The sequence below is a fragment of the Cervus elaphus genome, chromosome 18 (assembly GCF_910594005.1).
Source record: "Cervus elaphus chromosome 18, mCerEla1.1, whole genome shotgun sequence".
Taxonomy (NCBI): Eukaryota; Metazoa; Chordata; class Mammalia; order Artiodactyla; family Cervidae; genus Cervus; species Cervus elaphus.
In genome coordinates, this window is record NC_057832.1 from 119020995 (window position 1) to 119044893 (window position 23899).

Below are 23899 nucleotides of genomic sequence, written 5' to 3' on the forward strand. Positions count from 1 at the left end.
CAGCATTTAACACATCAGTCAACTAAGCTAGAGTTGAGGTGACGGACACCAGGCAATTTCCATCTCTGGTTGTCCTTCCAAGCTGCTGCTTTCAGAGCAGGAGATCCATGGCCCGGGTCTGCGGGAGGTTCGTGAACACAGAAGACTCACCAGGCAATCTTTCCTGTCCTTCACACTCCTGGAGGTTTGGGATGGTGACAGGTCAGTCTATTTCCTAACTAAGATCCTGTCTGCCATGGACATCAAGCTAAGTACAAAAGTGTCTCCCTGCGTCTCCTCAGAGACAAGCCAGAGGGAGCCCAGAAGGCCCTCAGGAAGCCCGTAGTCCCACCTGCGAGAAACACTCCACCCAAGAGGGGAACTTTGTGGGGTATGGGGGACACAGTCATTACTGGGGAACAACTCCCCTCACACATCTCCCCCAAGGCCACTTGACTTCAGTCAATTAGAGACCCCCCAAATTCGGGCACTCTACCCCACTGCCCATGGCCGCCAGGTGGGCCGCTCGCCTCTGTCTGTGGCCACAGCCCCCAGCAGCTCCTTGCAATCCAACCCAGAGGCTCCCGGGAGGCTGCGAGAGGTGCCCTCAGGAGGACAGCTCTCTTCTTTACAAGCCACACTGAGAAGCACAAAGATGAAGGTTTGCAGCTATTTTATTTACAAGTATACATTTAACACAATGAAATAAACACTGATATATCGAAGCCTAGTTAATAGTAGTGTAACAATATGTATCATTTGGATGATTACATTATTTTAAACAACAAACTACACTGAAAAATTAATGCGATAAAATTCTTGGTCATAATATTATTAAGAAATACAATATATAAATTGAAAATATGATTGCTCAAAATTTGAAAATGGAAGTGAACTCATTTGGACAGAGTCAGAGTTGAACATAATCTGAAAGGAGGGGGTGGGGGAGAATCTCTGACCCAAATGAAATCTTTCAGGTTAACAGAAGAGAAATGAAGCAGTTTATCGTGAAGGATGACGGGCAGTTGGCTTCCTCAGGCGGGACTGGGCCCCAGAGTCCAGGTTCTGCAGGAGAATCACATCACCGAGCAGGAAGACTTTCCTTGTGAAGCGGCCCCATCGATTTTTTCTGCCTCCAAAATTATCCTTCTAAAAACGTCAACAGCAGTCTGAAAACACAGAGAAAACCAACTGGTGTTAGTTTTAAAGTGGAGCCGTGACCAACACGGGTTGCAGAGAGTCAGACAGGCCTCGGCGACCAAGACACACCAGGACAAAGGCGGTCTCCGCCACCGGACAGGAGGCGGCCTGCTGCCCAGTCCTGCGCTCGGAGCTCAGGGGTGGAGGCCACCGGCGGGAGGTGCCCCAGCGCCGCAGGAACCAGGGCTTCCACCTGCCCTGGAGACCCCCGTTTTCATCCGTGACCCCCGAGCTCCGGCCCGCTCCCCTCTGACCTTAAGAGCCCCGTCTCCGCACCCCTCACCCCCGGGGCTCTGGACTGGAGCAGGGCAGGGGCTCCTCCCACCTCGCACCACACCCCGCCCTTCACACCCTCTCCCCTCCCACCTCCTTAAACCCCTCAGCTCTGACTCTGAGGCTGTCCTCTCCAAACCCCGTCACAGTCACCCCGCCTCTGGGGTGGCAGCACCCCGGCCCCTCTCTCCTGATGGCGCCTCCCAGCCCCAGGGCCCGCCCCTTCACAAGGAGCCCCTGTCCCTCAGGGCGGGAAGCCATCACTTGGGGCAGCCGTCAGTCCCCGTCATTTTGGGGCAGTCACTGTGATAACCCCGAAACACCTGTTTTCAAAAGCCTCGCGGGGTAGCACCTACATCCTGTCATTACCAGGCACCAGCCCCCCATCTTGCTTTTCAGCTCCACTCAGTATCCTGCCGGCCAGCACCCCTCAGCCCGCTTTCTCAATCCAACCACACTTCCCTGCCCTCCCTCCCGGGCAGGCAGAGGCCCCAGGCAGTCACTGTCCTTCTGCTCCCCGCCCTGCCATCCGTCCGCTTGCACCCACACGGCGGACATAGCCGGGGGACACTCCCCCAGGGCCCCGAGTCCCAGCGCCCACCCACACTTCCCCGGTCCAGTCACTCCCCGGGATGAAGGGGTGGCGCCTCCTTCCACCAGGGTCTCTGAACCTCTGCCCCGTTCTCACCCTCGGCTGACGACTGCGTTCTACACAGAAGCAGCACCCATAAGCGAACTCGTCCACCAATGACCATGCCCTTGAGTCTGGGCTCATCCACTCTGGCTTGCTCCTTCCTAGGATGGAATGACAGAGGCAGCCCCAGGCGAGCCCCAGCCAGCCCCAGGCCCAGCACTCTAGTCTAATCAAGGCCACTGGCTTCAGCAGGCACCCCTCTTTCCACATTATCCATTCCCCTTCCTTTGCCATGACTAAGCTGGCATGTTATTTATTTATTTCATCCTAAGAAAAATGCCACAGGACTGGAAAAGGTCAGTTTTCATTCCAATCCCAAAGAATGCTCAAACTACCACACAATTGCACTCATCTCACATGCTAATAAAGTGATGCTCAAAATTCTCCAAGACAGGCTTCAGCAATACGTGAACCGTGAACTTCCAGATGCTCAAGCTGGTTTTAGAAAAGGCAGAGGAACCAGAGATCAAATTGCCAACATCCGTTGGATCATCGAAAAAGCAAGAGAGTTCCAGAAAAACATCTATTTCTGCTTTATTGACTATGTCAAAGCCTTTGACTGTGTAGATCCCAATAAACTGTGGAAAATTCTGAAAGAGATGGGCATACCAGGAACACCTGACCTGAATCTTGAGAAACCTATATGCAGGTCAGGAAGAAACAGAACTGGACATGGAACAACAGACTGGTTCCAAATAGGAAAAGGAGTACGTCAAGGCTGTATATTGTCACCCTGCTTATTTAACTTACATGTAGAGTATATCATGAGAAACGCTGGGCTGGAGGAAGCACAAGCTGGAATCAAGATTGCCGGGAGAAATATCAATAACCTCAGATATGCAGATGACACCACCCTTATGGCAGAAAGTGAAGTGAAAGAGTGAAAAAGTTGGCTTAAAGCTCAACGTTCAGAAAACTAAGATCATGGCATCTGGTCCCGTCACTTCATGCGAAATAGACAGGGAAACAGTGGAAACAGTGTCAGACTTTATTTTTTTGGGCCCCAGAATCACTGCAGATGGTGACTGCAGCCATGAAATTAAAAGACGCCTACTGTTTGGAAGTTATGACCACCCTAGATAGCATATTAAAAAGCAGAGACATTACTTTGCCAACAAAGGTCCGTCTAGTCAAGGCTATGGTTTTTCCAGTGGTCATGTATGGATGTGAGAGTTGGACTATGAAGAAAGCTGAGCGCCAAAAAATTGATGCTTCTGAACTGTGGTGTTGGAGAAGACTCTTGAGAGTCCCTTGGACTGCAAGGAGATCCAACCAGTCCATCCTAAAGGAGATCAGTCCTGGATGTTTATTGGAAGGACTGATGCTGAAGCTGAAGCTCCAATACTTTGGCCACCTCATACGAAGAGTTGACTCATTTGAAAAGACCCTGATGCTGGGAGGGATTGGGGGCAGGACAAGGGGACGACAGAGGATGAGATGGCTGGATGGCACCACCGACTCGATGGACATGGGTTTGAGTAAACTCCGGGAGTTGGCGATAGACAAGAAGGCCTGGCGTGCTGCGATTCATGGGGTCACAAAGAGTCGGACACGACTGAGCGACTGAACTGAAGAAAAATGCAAAGAAAAATGTGTGGAAAGACGCATGCCAAAGTCTTACAAAGAGTACAGTGTGCCTGGAATCTGGCTTTCTGGATAAATCTTAGCACTCGCCTTGATTACCTGTGTGGTCTGACTCTGCCAAAGTGCATTCTCTTTCATCAGACTGCTGGAATACAGTTTGTGAAGGCCTCCACAGAAAATAAGCCAAAACTGCAAACACATCTCATAGTTCAGTAATAGTCAAAGTGCAGTATTCACACTGAGTTGATAATTTTTCTTTTTTTTAAACCACCATGTATTTTGTTATCAACAAATCTGGCTCAATTCCACTGGGGACAGTTTATTTTAAAATACTGGATTTTTGGTAAGTAGTATGAAGCTACCCTTGAAAACTTATCAATAAAATATTCGAGCAGTTTACACAGACTGGTCTCTAATTTTGTGACTACTGATGAGGTATCTCTTACTAGAGTATCTCTTCCTACACACTAGGTATCTCTTCCTACACACAGACCAAGAGTAGTAAGCATTCCAGTATGTAGTACCTGTGTGGACCAGAATCACCTACACCTCTCACGTAGAGGTCGGAGGGACTTGGTTTCTCCCCACCTGATGGGAGCAGATTCGACAACAAGATGAGACAAGGTCCCAGGAGCCATGACTGAGGGTTGAGAAGAGTCCGCACAACTCTGAGGACTGCGGCTTTCCAAGGATACGCATCCCATCCCTGTATGTACCTAACTGGGGGGCAAGAATCTTTCTACCTTAACGGATTAGTTCACGTCTGATAAGGCGTTTATTGATCTGATGAAGATGATCAAGCAACCAAGGCAACGGTGAGTTGGTTCATCTGACCCTTGAGCTTATCTGGGATGTCTGAGGCCACCATACTGCACCCTTGTCTTCTTTTAGAGTTTCAGCTGATGGAATTTTTTCATTTTAACTTTACGCCTTGAGCACAATTCCATCTTTCCTCCAGACACCAAAAAAGCAGTCTACTATCTTCTAAATGAAGCTGAAAGGTTAGAGTAAATCTATCCAGAACTGTATTAAGAATCTTAAGCTATATAACATAAACTAGACAGGACAGGCCTGCATCCTCATACCAAAACGTAGTTCAGTAACAAATCCTAAGCCAACTAGGCCACTCTCAGTGACCACAACCCTAGGTCACTCTCAGAAGATAAATGAGCCTGAGGCTTACTAGGCAATTCCTCTTGATTACATGCAGGCAGGGTCCATGAAGTATCTACACCTTTGAGGCTGCTGGCAAGCGTAATAAAGGAACTGCCAGACGCGTCCAGAACAGCACACACACGAACACACAGCAGAGGGACCACGGGCACCCACAGAAGAATGGGACAGCAGCTGACGCCTGTGTAATCGTCAAGCTGGAAAGCATAACTGCTCTTGGATCCTCAGATTTTCACCAAAGAACCAAAACAGAGGGAAGTCAGTAAACAGGCCAAAGAAAGCAGAGGGCCATTCAACCGCACTCCTCACCCCAAAACATGTTTAATGAGATACAGCTGTCACAAAACATACATTACAGGTGTACAACATCATGACTCGATGTAAGAACGTAATGGGAAAGGATCACTGCACTAAGTCTGGTTCACAGTCACAATTTGTTTTTTCTTGTGATGAGAACTTTTAGGATCCACTCTTTTCTTAGCAGTTTTCAAATATACTGCATAGCCACCATGCTGTATATCACATGCCCAAGATTTCTTTATTTTATAACCTGTATACTATCTAACCCCTTCAAATCTTGATAATGTAAATTTTCAGGCACAAAGAAAAATGGGGTCAACTGTAACCACTGGGCTCTGCTCCTGAGTTCAACAAATGTTAACATCTGTGCTGTATCTGCTTGCTTTCCCTCTATCCCTCTACCCATCTATTTCATCTGAAACTAAGTTGTAGGCATTATGAAACTTGGCTGCTAAATACTCTGGTTTGCATTTTCTAAGAGTAAGGATATAGTCTCTCCTAATCCCAACACCATCACTACACCTAAGACAATCATTTCCAAAATGTACTCAAATCTCTCCAACTGACTGGAAACGTCTTTCACACTAGCCATTTTAGACCAGATCCATTCAAGGTTCACAGAGATATTTAAATACAGAACAGTCTCCATCTCCCCCTCAGGAAAAATTTCATCTCTATGACACTTTGGTCAGGCACAGGTCTTCTCATCTATCAGAAAGCAAGGTAGAGAGGAGAGAGGACTAGATCTGGGTTAAATTCAAAATTCAGTCCAAGTTCTTACACCACCTGCAGTACAGAGTGATCTTAAAAGGTTATTCACCTCTTGGATCTTAAATGCCTCACTTCTAAAATGAGACAGATCAACTAGATGATCTTAAGGGTAGATAAGACAATGTTTGGTTTAATTCAATTAGAGATAATACAGGTATCTCTTACTATCCCAACTGGATTCTCACTGTCTGGATATGTGTGTTAGTTGCTCAGTCGTGTCCAACTCTGCAGACTGTAGCCAGCCAGGCTCCTCTGTCCATTGAACTGCTAGGCAAGAATACTGGAGTAGGTTGCTATTCCCTTCTCCAAGGGATCTTTCCAACTCAGGGATCGAACCCGGGTCTCCTGGATTGCAGGCAGATTCTCTACCGTCTGAGCCACCAGGGTCTGCACTCAGGAACTAAACAACTGCAGATAAATGTCTTGCTATCTACAACCCAGGAGGCAACCGCATAGTTAAGTTCCCTCACCTGGTGACACGGGGACAAACAGATCTGCCTGTCAGGGGATCCCTGGGTTGATCAGGCACCTACTAGAAACAAAACTACTGTATGTACAAAATCAGTGGCTGGACACTGTGGAGAACACGAAGCTCAGTGATACGGTCCTTGAATCTCAGGATCAAACAAAGGGGATCAGAAAGAAGACACTAATTTTGGCTGGAGGACTCCTGAGGGCCAAGGAGGAGGTGGGATTTGAGTAGTGGATCCAAGGGCAGGGGTCTTGGTGGGGAGAGGGGGCGGAGCTGGGGAAGGACAGCCCACTGTCCTCGACCACAAGCCCCACTCCCCACCCCAGAACTGTAGTTTCTCACAAAAATGCAAGCCAATTCATTTTATCTGAGGATCAGACAAGATGACATGTTGAAAAGACTAAGTATGCAGCCAATCAGAGAAAGAGCGTTTCTCGCTAGAGAGACATGAGGACACAGGGGAGGCATCTGCAAGCTCCATGGTGTTGAGGGGAGTGGGAGGGGCCTGGTGGGTCTGCCAAGCACAGGATGCGGTGGAAGTAACTGCAAGAGTGTGAGTCACACCCTGCACTCATCACCACACTGAGCGCTTTGGGGCTTGTTCGACAGACGACGGGCAACCCACTGACAGTTTTTATGTGAGTGACAGCATCTGATCTGCAGCGAAAAGAAACACTGGTGAGCACGTGGAGGCAGGAGGCAAGCCGGGCCGCTCTGGGTCTAAAGGAAGGAAAAGGAAAAAGGGGACACGGGAAGCCTGCTGACATAGAACTGACATCCCTCCTCACACATGCCTGTAAAGAAGCATCTGCCTGCAGGGCTGACACTGGTGAAACATGCTTGTGGACTGGTTCTTACTGGTTTCTATGTTTAAAAACAATACATACATCTAACTCAGTTTACCCAACACAAAAAGGGAGGAGGTACAAGAACAAAATTATTGCCAAAGTGATTTCAAATCATTCTTGTTTCTTTTCTACACCTGGACTTAGTTCTGTACCAGCCTTTAGCATGAAACAAAAATAAGATTACATGTTGGCAGAGGAAGTACTGCCTTTATATTAATTAATTTCTATTTATCATACAAATATTCTAGGTCCCACCATACTTAGAACACTGACTGAATTAAAGTATCAACAGCTTTTTATCTTCCTAAAGCAACCCAGAGCTGGATACTCGAGGTGGTAGGAGGAGGAAGACTGAACAGGAGTGATGAAGATGGCAGGGAGACGCTGATTCAGCAACACACAGGCCCACCACTGAGGGGATACGGGGCAACGTGAGTTTTAAAAACCACGTACCTGATTTTCTTTAGCAGAAGATTCCAAAAATGCTGCATTCCAAGACTCTGCTAACGCCTTCCCTTCTTCATAACTGATCACCCTAACAGAAACAGAAAATTCTGGTTGAAGTGCTTTGCCCTTTATCACGTAAGGTATGTGTAACTGACTGATGAGGCAGCAGCTCAGTCTCATCCAGAGTGCGCGCAGAGTCTCGGCCACCCTGAGCTGGGGTGGGGCCTGATGGGGCCGCCCAGCTCCTGCAAATCCCCTATGGTTTGGAGAACAGGACTCCGGCCTCCGCAACAATCGACTACTTTCTCAGCTGCTCGGCTGTAAGCCCCCCGAGACAGGCAATTCTGAAAGGGCCCATGGGGCCCTCCTGCTGCCCACGGGCTGGGTCTTCCGATCTGGGTCTTCCTCCAGATGCTGAGCTCCCCAGGAACAGGGTCCTCAGCCTGGTGCTCAGAAACTGTGCTGACTAAACCAGCACTACCATTGTATTTTTAGTCTGCTTTGTGCAAAATGGTAAAAGCATCTGAAGATAATTTTCTACAGTGTGTGCCCTCTTTTTTAGAGGAAACATTTTCCACGATGGGTAAGATTTTTTACTGCAGTTTTGTTTCTCCACACTTCTGAAAACAGAAATGCTATAGCTAAAAATATTCTGGCTTTAAGAACAATTAAAAACAGAACCTCAGTGACTACATCACTTTATACAGCAGTATTTAGAAGCTACATACCTTTCCATATGTAGGTCTTTCTTATTCCCAACCAACATAATAGGTATTCTGTTAACACAAGGGGAAAAAAGCCAAAGTACACTGGTCAGTGCCCGATTTGATTGTTCGGATGATACTAGTACATCTAAAAAAAAGAGATAAACGGTCGCTACTTACTGTACTTTCCCCACCATATCCAACAATTTGCCATGGATAACTTTGATCACTTCAAAACTATAAAACAAAAAGCATGAAATCAGACACCCATTTTAGTGGTGACATTCTAAAATGGTTGTTATCGATACTTATATTGTGAACAATAGAAAATGTCATAGACTCACCATTTTTAATATAAATCAAACTGAACACAAGGAATTCCTTTATTTTTTCCTAGCATTCTTTTTCATATGCGTATGTATTCAACACTCGTAGCCCTTACTGAGAATATTCAAGGTAGAATAGGCAAGATACTTAAATGGGAACGTTTACAACTGGGCTGATTTAATCTCTGAATAAAACATTTGTAGAATGTTCCTTAGCAATCAGCCCATGCTCCACACTAATAAGGTAAAAACACAGAAAAATAAGTCAATTAAGTATTTCCCATTTTAATTAGCAGGAAAGCTCAGATCATGTTCATTCACTAGTCTGGGCAGTCTGAGGTAAAGACATAGTTTTTTATTCCACTGGTGCAAGAGAATATTGAATGGGATAATTTTTTCCCTTAACAACCTGTTTGCTCCACCAGACAGCCACTAAGAACCATTAAAGTCTGATTGTTACTACTGCCAATTCCAGCATAATCCCTCAGAAGGATTAATGTCACCTAAGCATGGCAAAGAAACTCAAGCAAGAAGAAGTACGCCTTACCTTTTGATTGATGTAACAGAATACACAAGAATATAACCATTAATATCTATGGAGTATGTCTGAGGAAAGATGGAATATTCATCCTGTGGAAGAAAAAAATAATTACATTTGAGCAAAGTCTTCACATGGGGCTTCCCTGGTGGCTCAGTGATTAAAGAATCTGCCTGCAACTCAGGAGACCTGGATTCGATCCCTGAGTTGGGAAGATCCCCTGGAGAAGGAAATGGCTACCCGCTCCAGTATTCTTGCCTGGAGAATCCCATGGACAAAGGAGCCTGGCCAGCTACAGTCCATGGAGTCACAAAACAGCCAGACACCACTAAACAACTAAACAACAACAAAGTCTTTATATAGGGTAACAAGCAATCTGGACTATCACATGGTCAAAGAAATCAAAGCAAACAAAGTAGATTATTATTTTAGAGACATAGCTTTTATACACCCAAGATTTAAGGCTGGTTTGAGGGCAATAATATGCTTTAAGCCAATAAATAGCTCAGGCTAGTCTAAGACTTTCTACGGACGACTAACGTCTACTGCAGTTTGTGAGAGAGAAGGAATGAAAAGACAGGTTCCATGATCCTGTGTCAAGGAAAAGCACCACCACATTTTTTACAGATATAAAGCCCAGAGTCCCTTAGGCCTCGCAGAAAATTTACGAGTGCTCTAGTTTATCCCATAAATGTGTATTTTCACCTATTTCCCACACATGAGTCACAATGGCCTGGGCCCAGTCCATGGGTCATTAGTGGGTTGCTACCAGCACTTGGAAAAAAGAGGATGACTGAGAAAACAACACACCAGACCCAAGTCAGCATACTCAGACGTTTTAGGATTGAATGAGCTATTTACTGAGCAACTTTAGGAATTAAAGGCACACCTTATGCCACCGCCCATTAGGACCAGTTTTGTAAAGCTTTCTGAAGCACCCTGGAGCTTTGCGTACACAATTATTTAAAGCACACGGAAGTGCCTAACATCAGTGCAGGATTCAAGGGTGCCACTGTCTGGTACAAACATTTCCTGCTCAGCTGAAATACAGCTGTTACTATACCATCCCATCCCAAGCTCTACTGTAGGAGAATCACACCAAGCCAGCCTCACATCAAGTAACTGTCTGTTAACTGTGCAGTTCCAGTGTGGTTATGACGATGACCCTGAATCACTGCCCCATGCTAATGTGTCTTTAAAAAAAAGAGAACTATCAATGCTCTGATATTAATCAGGAAATAGCATTTCAACATCACAGAGCTTACTATGTATGCAAAGTAAAACCATTAATTATTAGTACAATTATGATTAAGTTTAATTCACTTTAGTGTTGATGTTGAAAATCAAATTATTAATGGAATGACAGATCTTTCTACGCAGATTAAAACAAAATTTCAAATGCTTTTAGTCGAGAGTTCAGCTACAGCAGACTCAAAGTTAAAAATTATATTTTCCCTGAAGCAAAGGTGAGGGAAAAAAGAAAATAATAATCATATTCAAGAGGCAGTGTGAAAAAACTAGTGAAAGTAAAACGGAGGAAAAAGACCCTCAGCTTTAACAATGACCAAAGACGACAAAATTCCTAGGAATAAAATCTAAGAAAATAGAAGTGTAATATACGGTCCAGCTGAAGAAAATCTTAAAATAGTCCTAAAAGATAAAAAGACTTAAATCAGCCAAAGAGTGTGCCACAGACTTCAGCAAGAATATGCAGACTCGTAAGGATATCTATTAATTAATCCTAAATTATACATGAATGTAACATACTCCTGATGACAAGTATACTTCCTGAGAAAGAATAGCAACTGCACAGCAGGTGGATGGAAACTATAAAGCTAGAGATTAAAACAGAGCAGGACTACATCTCATGAATGGAGCAGACTGGGAAGTCTGTAAAGACCCAAACAGATCCAGGAAGTAGGCATGTAACACTGGCATTTCAAATCAGTTAAGGATGAAAGGTAACCCTCAGCAAGCTGTACAGCGAACAAATGCAGAGCCACCTGGGGGTAAATGACTAAGTTGGATCTCTAACTCACACCTCAGCAAAAGTGTATTCCAGAGGAATGAAAGATTTGCAGATGAAAACTGACACTGTGTACACAGTGGATGGGAGAATGAAGAAACAACAATAACAGTCTTGGTTAAAAAGGGATTAATCAACTCAACTCTATGCAAATGAAGAAGTTCTTCATGGCTAAAAGTCTTTCAAACAAAAGGAAGACTGAAAACAAAACCTCAAAGCTCAGCTCATATACTAAATGCTAATTTTCTTCACATATTTCTTTTTTTGTTTTTCTTCACATATTAAGGGATCTTTAAAATCAGCAAGCAAAGACCATCCTCCCAAAAGACAAGGGTGACGTACATGAATAGACAAGGTAATTCACAGAACGGAAATACAAATGTCCTCAAACACAGGAAAATAAGATCAAATTCCTTAATAAGAAAGATAATTAAAATGACACTGGGATACTATTTTTCACCCAGCAGACTGGCAAACATAAAAAAAATTGGCCACACACCGTGTTGGTGAGGCTACAGGGAAATAGGTAGTCCTGTTGACTGCTGCCAAGCAGGTGACCCTGTGGGTCCAGTAGCCCCCCACCCAGGAAATCTTCTTATATATATGCCAGATATAACCATCTTTCTAAAACAACACAAGATATTGACTGCAGCACTGCTGGTGGCGGCCTGACAGGAAACAACCTAATTGCTGATCAATAGTTAAAATTATGATGTATCCTGGGCTTCTGTGGCAGCTCAGTGGTAAAGAACCTGTCTGCCAATGCAGATGTGGATTCAGTCCCTGGGTAAGGGAGATCTCCTGGAGAAGGAAATGGTGACCCACTCCAGTCTTCTTTGCCTGGGAAATCCCACGGATAGAGGAGCCTGGTGGACTACAGTCCATGGAGTTGCAAAGAGACTCGACTTACTGACTAAACAACAAATGATATATCCAAATAATGGGCTATTATGCAGCCCTGGCGGGGCGGGGCAGGCTGTCTGTACTGATACAAAATAATCTCCATGATGGAGATACAGAAACACATTACTTTTTGTGTAGAAAATAAAAGAAAAAAACTTAAAATGAAATATATTCGCATGTTCATGTATAAAAGAACTTGGAAGTATTTACTAAAAACTTACAATGGGTTACTGCTGGCAGAAGGAAGCTAAGACAGCTATAGTAGAAAGATTTGAGTTTGACTATTTACCTTTTTGCGTTATTTTATTTCTACTAACATGTACATGGTATTATTATTTTTAGATGACCTTAAAAGACAAAAAAAGGGGGGGGGGAGTGGGAATTTGACATTAAAATTGACTGTCTCTGACTCACTTGTCATGAGTTTACTTAAATTAGACCAAAACAAAATATTTCATGCAAACTAAAAATAACCAACTTGTATTTACCATGTTCATCACCATCTCTAGCTGGGCAATTAAATCAGCTGCATAAAATAAACTACTACATAAACAGTACTTGCTATCATATACTGCTATACAGTAATTGATTACACGTAATTTTACTCCTCAAATGCATGAGTGAACAAATTTACTACAAACTGCTTCTAAGGAAACTGCCCTTTAATCATTCTTCCTTGCTACCATGGTCTTAACCCCAGAGCCAGCCCATAGGAATCCGATTTAAAAACAGCTCCTAGAGCAGTAAATATAAGTGCCACGTCATCTAGTTTCTATAGAATGAGGGTGGGACCATGGTGCAAGAAATACTGCCTGTGCTGTACCATCCTGAATGGTATATAAACACCAGCACAGCCTTTAATGGTCTCCCAAGTATGAATACAGCCTTCAGGAACTATTAGCTGCAACGAGAACAAGTTATTCAAAGCACCTAATCTGGGTATATTCTGTGCAGAAATTCTCTATATATTCTGAGCCGGTGGTAACACAATCCAAAGGAGCAAGACAGCAGGGCTCAGAACTTAGCCCACGCTCCTGTCACACTCACACCGGACACAGTCCCTGAGAGCTCTGGTCCTTTCAGGGCCATTCTTTGTATCACCCGCTCATTAAAACAATTAACAGCAAAGTGTACGTTTATGCTTTAGAGCAAAACAAAACCTCGTAGAACACACCCAGAATAAGGGCCTATCCCAGGGGCTTTCTACACTGGTTTCGAAGCCACGTGATCAGTCATCTATGGTCAGTCGTCTATGAGGTCGGTCACTGGTGGAGATTTCTGTTGTTCCAGTAGGCTCCCACTCTGGATTGGGCAGGGACCCCACTGACTGAAAGCCTAGAATGGCTCCGCTGTAAGAAAACCCCATGAGGTCTGAAGACGAAAGCCCAGCAAATCTACACGGACGTTGAGAGAACGAGCTGGGTGTTACAGCTCTCTGACACAAACATTTGCTGTATTTGAAGCTTCCAGAAAGGAAACTCCAGGATTCCCTGCACCGCCAAAATGACTCAATACAGCTATTCTCTTGCTTCACTGGCCGGGGGGCAGGGTGGGGGAGTGGTTACACTTTCCTTCTTTGTTCACTTCAAAATATAAAGCAGAGGGAATTCATTCCAAACCCAGAAGGCAGGCCACATCCCTCTAGGTCTATCCCAGTTTTCCCAGGTCTAGGAAAAAAGCCTCCATTGAACATGGCAGACCAGTCTACCTGACTCTCACTTGCCTGCAGTCTGATCCCCTGTTGGTTCTCAGACACAAGGTGGGACCCAGCGTCTTTACAGGTCCCAGCCTTCGGTCAACAGTCCTAAGTTCAGCTGAACAAAGCGGTTTTTAACCAAAGTGGGACTGGGTGACAAGTAAGGGGGAAAATGAGCTGTCGAAGTGTTCTCTTTGTTCCTTTGACGTTCTCTTCATTTCTTTTATCTTTTGCATGCATGCTAAGTCGCTTCAGTTACGCCTAACTCTTCGCAACATGGACTGCAGCCTGCCAGAATCCTCTGTCCATGGGATTCTCCAGGTCAGAATACTGGAGTGGGTTGCCATGCCCTCCTCCAGGGGATCTTCCTGCCCCAGGGATCCAACTCCCATCTCTTATGTTTCTCGCACTGGCAGGCGGGTTCTTTACCACTGGTGCCGGCGACCCACTCGCCACCATCACTGTCACATTAACCTGTGAATATCTTTTGGGGGAGGGGTTACTTACTTTTGGCAATTACTGTCTAGCAAATAAAACTGACACTCTTTAATCTTGTAATCATATAATAAATCCATACAACCAGCTTATTTCTGCCTTATACCTTTCCCATGCCTTTTCCCCTGGAAAAGATCTACTTTTGTTCTTAATGTAGAAGGAGACGTATTTCAAAGGGAGGAAAAGCACTGATGTGATCCTCTGATATGGAATCAATGTTTAGAAAATAGAAAACTATCCTGTAATAAATATAAACCTTTACAACGCCACCATGAATATATTTAAAACAAATTCTGAAGTAGAAAAACAAGCTATTTGAAAAAACTCCCATAAGTCTCTTTGAAAAGACACAGCAGACAGCCTACTGATGTCCAAACACACATGATCACAGGGCTTTCTCGGCGTCGTCCTTGTGCCTACGAATGGCAGGGCCGGCACACCAGGCACGCTGCACGGGATTCTGACACACTTACCTGCCCAGCCGTGTCTACAAGTTGAAGGTGATACTCCTGTCCATTGACTGTGATCAATTTTGTGAAAGCTACAGTGAAAAAGGAATTAAAATATTTGTTAGCTAGAAAAAAATGAACTTTCGATCACTGAAAGCTTGAACAATGACAAGCAATTAAGCAGAGTCCTTGATAATCTCATAAAACAATCCCAGAAAACAAAAAAGAATGTCTGAGTTAATAGACTCTTCCCTTCTTCCATTATTTAACTAAGCAGTGGCGACTGAAAATAGTTCAAGGTTTGCCTGATTGGTTTTAGTCAAAGAAACTGAAAGCAGACAACACTTCGTATCTTATAAAAAGGTGTATGAATGCTTTGTGGACAGTCCTCTTGTGAAAAAGTGCAACATATAAAGTCTGAGGTCTAGAATGAACCCAAAGCACACAACTTTTCACTAATTTATAGCAAGTCTGGTGTCAGAACACATAGAGCTAATATTAACTGAAGCGCTAAGAACTTCCAGTGCATAAAAAATTAACAATTTTACCGAGAAATAGAACGGCACAGAATAGATGTTCTTTGTGAAGTCACCACTCTGACTTGGCTTAAGGTTGGAAGCAATTTGTCACAACTGGTTTTTCCCTATCAGGGGGGTGGGTGGGAATCAGACTCAAATCACTTAGGGAAAGTTCATAATTCTAAGGAGAAAGACGGCAAACAAACAGAGATGAAAGAGGAGAGAACTATTAATAGTAATAGGATATGAACCCCTGGTAAACAAATGGAACAGATTTCTTCTGCACACCCCAGGCCCAGCATCTTGACTCAGCCTGAGTCTTCAATCTCCTGGCTGGCCCCCCACCTGACTGGAGCTGGCCAACAGAACCTACTCCTTGCTCCACTGAGAGAGGACCCACTTCTGCCACTCTGTTCCACAGACGAAAGAGAAAGTAAAAAGTAACCGATGAAAATCCTGAGAGAAAGCTGTGACGAGGAGGAGAGATCTTAGCTCAATGATGAATTCTCCAGGGAGAGAAAGGCTGGCCCCCAACAGATGCGACCATCAAAGAGACTCTTCCTAGCACCAAGTTTTTCTGATGTGACCAGGGTGGGGCTAGAATCAGGAAAGTGAGAATCACAGAGCAGACCACTCAAGCCAACTGCCACACTTTATCATTCCTGTGCTCTTTTTGAAAACCATCACTTCAGTGAAATTGTCACACTAGATGAAAACTGAATCAGAATATATGAAGACAGGGAGTACCCAAGATAAACTGCTTTCATCACTTCTAAGAGAAAAACGCTACTGTACTCCTCCCCCACGCTGTAAGCTTGAATTTGGGGTGCACAGCGGACTGACTCTGCTCCTGATGCCTGTCAGCCGGGGGCAGTCATGGTGTGCCTGTGTGAAGACCTGCCCCCTCCCCATCACAGTCAGGTGAGACCAGAAGCACATCTGAGACCCGATGGCAGCTCTGCAGGGACACTGGTGAGCAAGAAACCCAGAAAAGATCACCGAGACAGAACATTCACTGCTCAGGAACTCTTTCCTGGGGACCGGTGTTCACCGCCAGCACTGTTTCAAGTGTTCAAGATACTGCTGTCTCTGACCTCGGTGGGCTGACACCCCAGGAAAAGGAGGAAGCAGCAGATGGAGAGACAGACACACACAATTAGCTTCTCTATGAGAAGCATCCAGGCAGAGCTGAAACTGCAAGTGAAAAAGTAAGAAAGTCAAGGAAAAGTGAGAAAGACTAAGCCACTGAGACTGCGGGAACAGTGAGGGTGGGGTTGGGGAGAGGGGCAAGGTAATGAACACGCTAGGACGTGGTGAGTAACCTGGTGTGATCACTCTGGCTATGCCATGAGTAATGAGATGGACGAAAATGGATGAGGGACGCCGGGAGACGTCATCTAGACTATCATGATCTAAGAAGGACGGGGGCCTGGCCTGGAGGGCTGAGAAACGGCGGATTCTAGACGCAAGGCACAGGCCAGCCAGAGGGTTTTCTCATGGACTGGAAGCAGGTGTGAGAGAATGCAGATCAGGATGACGCCTGAGCTTCTGCCTGAGCAACTCCAGGCCCAAGTCACCAGCCATCAGCAAAGAGAAGGCCTGGAGGAGGTGCGGGCGTGGTGCGGCTGTGTTTAGTTATGTTCAGCGTGAAAGCCCAGGAAATATCCAGGGGGCAGTGGGGGCAGCTGAAACAGCTGAGCTGAGGGGAGAGACAGGGTCATGAGAGAGCAAGGGTCTAAGCGCCGGGGGCACCTGCGAAGCCGGGTCAGAAAGACAGGAGATTCAACCAAGGAACAGGGGAAGTACTGGCCAGTGAGGGGAGAGACAGAAAAGAAACAAGATATTAATAAGTGTTTTAGCATTTCATTCCCCAGGAAGAGGATGTAAACCCTCCTACACACAGCAGTGAAATGAAACTGAAGACCTTCCATCTGCCGCGGGAACACTGCCTCTTCTTGTTACTACAGAAAAAAGGGAAGTGCAATGAGAGGCACGCCTGTGGGTTCCACAGCCCAGGAAGACTCGACACGACCTCCTGGTGCAAAGGGAAAGGCAGCCGGCTCCTGCGAGCCTCTACCTGGGCTCTCCTCTCTCCCTCCCTTTTCTAATCACTAGAGAAATTCCTCCAATTTCCAACCTCAAACCGTGAAACTGCCACAAGCAAGATGAACAGCTGCTTACGAGCTAAAGTTAAACCTAATAAGCAAATAAGCAGCATATTAATAAAGATTTCTAAAATGAGGTACTCACAAAGTAAGATCTGTGTTACTAATGTGTGCTGAGAACTCCTAATTCATAGTCTGCTGGACAAGTTACCCATCATGCAACGCGCGGTGATGTGGTACAATGCCTAAGGAGAATCTCCCAACTTTCGGTGAGGAGCTGTACTAACTCACCAACAGTGCTACCTCCAGATGGCAGAAACTGTGAACTGCTGCTATTTTTCCTTTAAATTATAAACTACCACTGTGAGATTTCATCATATCAATTTAGTTTGAATTGAGGTGTGACAGCAGCCATGAAATTAAAAGATGTTTGCTCCTTGGAAAGAAAGCTATGACCAACCTAGACAGCTTATTAAAAAGCAGAGACATTGCTTTGCCGACAAAGGTCCATCTAGTCAAAGCTATGGTTTTTCCAGTAGTCATGTATGGATGTGAGAGTTGGACTATAAAGAAAGCTGAGCACTGAAGAATTGATGCTTTTGAACTGTGGTGTTGGAGAAGACTCTTGAGAGCCCCTTGGACTGCAAGGAGATCCAAACAGTCAATCCTAAAAGAAATCAATCCTGAATATTCCCTGGAAGGACTGATGCTGAAACTCCAATATTTTGACCACGGGATGCAAAGAACTGACTCCTTGGAAAAGATCCTGATGCTGGGAAAGACTGAAGGCAGGAGAAGGGGACGACAGAGGTCGAGACAGTTGGATGGCGTCACCCATTCAATGGACATGAGTTTGAGGAAACTCCGGGAGATAGTGAAGGACAGGGAAACCTGGCGTGCTGCAGTCCATGGGGTCACAAACAGTTGGATACGACTGAGCAATTGAACAACCACCACCGTTACATTTCATCGTATCAATCTAGTTTGAATTGAGTTGTGGGAGTAACACTACAGTATATAGGAAAGCACAATGGCAGAGCAGTATTTGGTCTAGAAATTTCCTCAAACTAGAAAATATTACCATGGTTTTATTGATGCTGTTTTCTTAAACCCCTGTTAAAAGATGACCGAGTCCCAGAATTTTTGCTTTTGCAGTGATACTTCAGAGATCTGTTACTACTGAATGTTTGCTAGCAACAACCTGGACTAGATTATAAAGTTAGGTGTAGCGGTTCCCAGATTTAGAGTACTGTTTTTTAAAACCATAAAACCACACATTCACTTATGATGCTACCAACAAGTTTATGGCAACCATTTCCTTGCTCATTCCTTATTTTCTCTGAACAATTTTCTTCCGCTACATTGTGGGGGAAAAGGTGGAGGGTTTCTCACTGTTAGTTGGTCAGAAGCCTCACATACGGAACATGTCTGTGTATGCCTCATAAACTTAAAAAATTTTTTTATTATGTATTTATTTTTGGCTGTGCTGGGTCCTCACTGTTGCATGGGCTTTCTCGAGCTGTGGTGGGCAGGAGCTGCTCTCTGGTTGCAGTGCTTGGGATTCTTTTGTTGCGGAGCGTGGGCTCTAGAGCAAGGGCTCAGTAGTTGCTCTGTGGCATGTGAAATCTTCCCGGACCAGAGATCGAACCTGTGTCCCCTGTGCTGGCAGGAGAACTCTTAACCACTGGCCCACCAGGGAGGTCCCATCTCATGAACTTTAAAGGGACTCATACTCTGACAATCATTTCTGCTCTTGCCAAAAGATTTAATAAATACTGAGAATTCAATCTTTATTATGGAACACTGTTAGGAAAATATTAAAAATGTGATTAAAGACGATGCTGACAGCCTTCAAGGCAGGATTATATTCTGGTTTTGAGATAGCATCAAGGTAAGAAAGTCCCACTTCCATCAGTTCCATTACTTACATACAAAGAAAATGTATTTATATACAACATGACTTTCCTTCCAACTCAATTTTAAATGGCACAATTAGAGGAAGCACTTTTAGGGCAGAGCTTGCCATGAAAACTGTCATCTATGGATAAAATTCCCAAATGAGCCTTATCTCTTTAAGGACAAACTGCGAAACTGCTATGTATAGCAAATATTAAGGACAACGTCATGGGTTATTCTGTCCTTATTCTGACGTTGAGGCAACCAAGCTTGTGCATGTAGCACTCAGATGAATCTGCTCCTCACACTGGCACACTAGTCGATGCCAGCTAAACACATCAACACAGGACGCAGTCAGGACACCTCCTTCCAGAGACTGGCAGGGGTTACCTCAAACTCGGATCTGCCCAGAGTCAGCTCAGCAACCGACAGGCTTCCTTCCCTGCCACCAGCACGCTGGGACGCGAAGGACAGTTGAGTATTTTAAGCCAGAGGCTGGCAAACTCTGTCTGAAAGGGGCCAGACAGTAACTATTTCAGGCTCTTCGGGCCAGATGGTCTCTGAGGCAGCCACTCAACAGCTCTGCGATCATAGAGCTAAGACGGCCAGAGACAGCGGAGCACACTGTCTTGGCAGGGCCATGTTCTGATAAAACTTTATGGATCCTGAAATCTGAATTTCATGCAACACTCACATGTCACCGACATTATTCTTCTTTTGGCTTTTTCAAATATTAAAAAAATGTAAAAATCATTCTTTGCTCAAGAGCCGTACAAACAGGTAGTGAGGCCTTTGTGACATGCAGGCCATCATCTATCAAACCTGTCGTGAGCCTTTTTTTTAAAGTTTCTCTCTAGCAGGTTGTGGGCAGGAGAAGTCTACAAATCCAGCTGTTAAGAGTCATGAACCCGGCTGTTAAGTCGGCTTCATGTCTAACATGCCAATCAGACTCTGACAATCTCAGGTTTAAATCTGTAAGCTCCTGCGGAGATGCTAGGTAAGTCTGGGTGTTAAGAAACTTAAGACTTGGTTCCAGTGTCTACCTAGAGTTCTAAGACAGCAAGGAGTAAGACCAGCGTCCAAAACACCAGCTTCCCAGGATGCAAGTGCTTCAGGTTCTCTTCCCTGTTTCCTGCAATCTAGGCTTGTGTCATGGGCCTAGAATCCTTCAGAAGATTCTGAAACCACAGACTGATACTGGACAAAGTAAAGGCTGAGGCTGTTTCTGGTCTTGGGGGCTTTTTTCTGCACATGGCCTGAAATGCCAACGAGCTCTGGATGCAACTTGTCAGAAAACGCTGCAAGGGCTCTTTCCAATCCTGAAACAGCTCACTCTTCACAGCCTCCTCTCAAGTCTTTAGAGCTAGAAGGGGCTGTGGGGACTAGTGCGTCTACAAGAGTAAGGTACAAAGGATCTGGAGTGTCTTCATCCTTTCAAGCTGGGAATCACTAGAAAGGGCTACCGTTGAGAAGAGGAAAGAAAAGACTGCATACTCTTCACTTACAGCAGCATCTCTAATGGGAGGTTCCAATGTGGAACTGGATCCTATGGAAATGAGTAACAACTTCGAGATAATGGGATCTGGACATCACTCACTCAGTGTGAAGTAAAACTGATTCCCTGTGAATGGGTAAAGCTGTGGCAGCTTCTCTGGGCTCCGGTTGGAGATCCATAGGTTTAACTGAGTACCCTCTGCAGTCCAAGCCCCCAGGAAGACACAGTGGCTGCTGATAAGCAAAAAGCAGGCTTCTCAGCTTACAAAGCCCTGAAAGCAATACTTACTATTTTCTATGGTTGGATCGTAGGAGTCAACAAATTGGCCTTCAACAAACTGAATCGTCAACGAGGATTTCCCTATAAAAGAGAGCAACAGCTCAGTATGGATTGCCACATTAAGGTAAAAAAAAACCCCACAAAACTTCAATTTTACTATTTTACCAAAAATAGTCTAAGAGGAAATATATTCCATATATACAATAGGAATTTAAACAATGAAGCTACTATGAATTAAACACGTCTGTGATATTAACAAACAGTACTAACCAATAAGCATATCACACAGTTTGTTAAAAGTAAACAAACCTTTAAATAAGGTCTAAGCTAATTTCCTCTGGTGTCCCTGAAATCTGGTTATTAATTTTGAACATAAAATTGATACAGCATGATTAGTTTCTTTGAGTTAATTTATGGATGTTGTAAGTGTTATCAAGTATAGTTTTTAAAGAGGATAATCTGAAAATGGGCTTCCCTGGTAAAGAATCTGCCTGCAATGCAGGAGACCCGGGTTCAATCCCTGGGTTGGGAAGATCTCCTGGAGAAGGGAATGGCAACCCACTCCAGTATTCTTGCCTAGAGAATCCCATGGGCAGAGTAGCCTAGTGGGTTACAGTCCATGGGATCACACAGAATTGGACATGACTGAGCGACTAACACATACACATCTGAAAATATGTCATAAAAGTCTATTTTAAAAACTTTTTGAAGGTAGAAATTCTCTCTCAATCATTCAACATTGAAGGCCTCGCAATGCCTGGCACACAGAAGAAAATTAAGAAATATTCTGACTTCACAAAATCACCAGTAATAATTGCGCCTGTACGTTAACAAATCAAGAACCAGCCTTAAGTTCTCACCCCTCTACTGTCAGTAAATTTCTACTGGGGGACTTGAGAACAGGGTACCCTGTGAAGAAAGAGGGCAAGGCCACATTATAGCTGTCCTGCTGAATCCCAGGGGATTGGTCCTAGGACTCCCCTCAGACACCAAAACTCAAAGATACACAAGTCCCTCATGTAAAATGGTACAGTATCAATGAACTTACAAAACAGAAACAGACTCACCGACACAGAAAACAAATTTATGGTTACCGAAGGGGGAAGGTGGGGGGGGGGGGGATCTACTAGGAGTTTGAGACTAGCAGATATAAACTGTAAACAATAAGGTCCCACTGTGCAGCACAGGGAATTATATCCAATATCCTGTAACAGACTACAATGGAAAAGAATATGATAAAAATATATACATATAAAAAACTGAACCACTTTGCTGTATACCTGAAACTGACATGCGTCTCTAGATTACCTGTAATGCCCAGTAATACAGAGTAAATTCCATGTAAATCGTTGTCAGTGTGTAACAAATTCAAGTTCTGCTCTGTGGAACTTTCTGAAATTTGCCCCCCAACCCAATATTTTCCATCCAAGGTTGACTGAACCCCTGGATGTGGAACCTGCATATGGAGGGCAGACTGATTTCATTAGCAGGAAATAGGAAGTGGCCCCTCCCTAATTTCACCGCAAACCCTTCCTTCTCTCACATTTTTAGAGCGTTATTAAGCACCCACCTTACGGGCCCTGCTGTATCTCATGGAACTTCCACCTCAAAGGATGCGCAGGGAGGGCCAGGGAGAGAAGTTTGGCAAGACGAGTTTCACACTTCTGGGGTTTGGGTGGTACCCACCTCCCTCCAGACCACAGAGAGGTGTGGCTCAAACTTTCACACCAAAGGCAGTCCCCACACACTCCAACTAATAAACAGACGAGCTTCAAAGTCGGGGCTGTGGGAGATGACGAGAAAAGCCCCAAGCTGGCAGGCCTCTCTGGATGCATGTGCAGTAAGCACAGTTCAGAGAATCTTTAGGATGGCTAAAAACTGAGACTGTTCTCTACAAAGCAGTCTACAAGAGCTTCTGAAAATTAAATGTTACTGCCCTGCTTAAAACCCTCACTGCCATCAGAATAAGCCCTGCCTCGAAACCACAGCCCACGGTCCCAGGCTCTGTCCACCAGGGATCCCTACCGCACCTGCTGCGCCCACCCCCACCTCCAAGGAGTGAAGTCACTCGGTCATGTCCAACTTTTTGAGACCCCATGGACTGTAGCCTACCAGGCTCCTTTGGTCTACGGGCTTTTCCAGGCCAGAGTACTGGAGTGGGTTGCCATTTCCTTCTCCAGGGGATCTTCCCGACCCAGGGAAGGAACCCAGGTCTCCCGCGGTTCAGGCAGACGCTCCACCGTCTGAGCCACCAGGGAAGCTAGGTCATATCCTACCATCTTTATATCCACCCGCACCCCCAAGCTCCAGTCATATCCTTCCATGTTCACCAAGTTCCTGCCGCCTTCATGCCTTTGTCCCGGCCGCCCCACCCCCATCTCTGACTGTACACACTTTATTGTTATTCTGGCCTGAGTTCAAACATCCCTCTCTAAGACCGCCCAACTGGAGATGGCACCCACTCCTTGCCAGTCACTGTCTCAGCTGTCTTGTTTTCTTTCTTTTTTGTGCTTAAAAGCTGTCTGAAAGGATCTTCTTTCACTAATCAGTCTACCAAGACAAGCGCAGTGCCTGACACACTGCAGACACACGTGCTCAGACCTTTGAGGGGCTCACACTAATACCACAAAAGACGTCAATTTATATTCATGACTAGGAAACAGGTCAACAGAAATTATCGGGTTGGTCCAAAAACAATTGAAGTTTTGCACTGCTGGAATCTGCCATT

At 44.9% G+C, this 23899-nt stretch overlaps 1 protein-coding gene across 1 annotated transcript in view; it reads right to left on the reverse strand.

The window, feature by feature from the left end:
- Positions 1–637: 637 nt before the first annotated feature.
- Positions 638–23899, reverse strand: part of RHEB (Ras homolog, mTORC1 binding) — a 52373-nt gene continuing 29111 nt past the window's right edge. The window contains exons 2-8 of the mRNA XM_043872211.1: positions 21181–21252; positions 14903–14970; positions 9319–9401; positions 8626–8682; positions 8470–8517; positions 7748–7829; positions 638–1148 (exon numbers count right to left, since the gene is read on the reverse strand). Of these exons, the coding sequence (XP_043728146.1) occupies positions 1056–1148; positions 7748–7829; positions 8470–8517; positions 8626–8682; positions 9319–9401; positions 14903–14970; positions 21181–21252 (503 nt within the window). The 3' untranslated portion in view covers positions 638–1055. The remainder of the gene's footprint in view (positions 1149–7747; positions 7830–8469; positions 8518–8625; positions 8683–9318; positions 9402–14902; positions 14971–21180; positions 21253–23899) is intronic.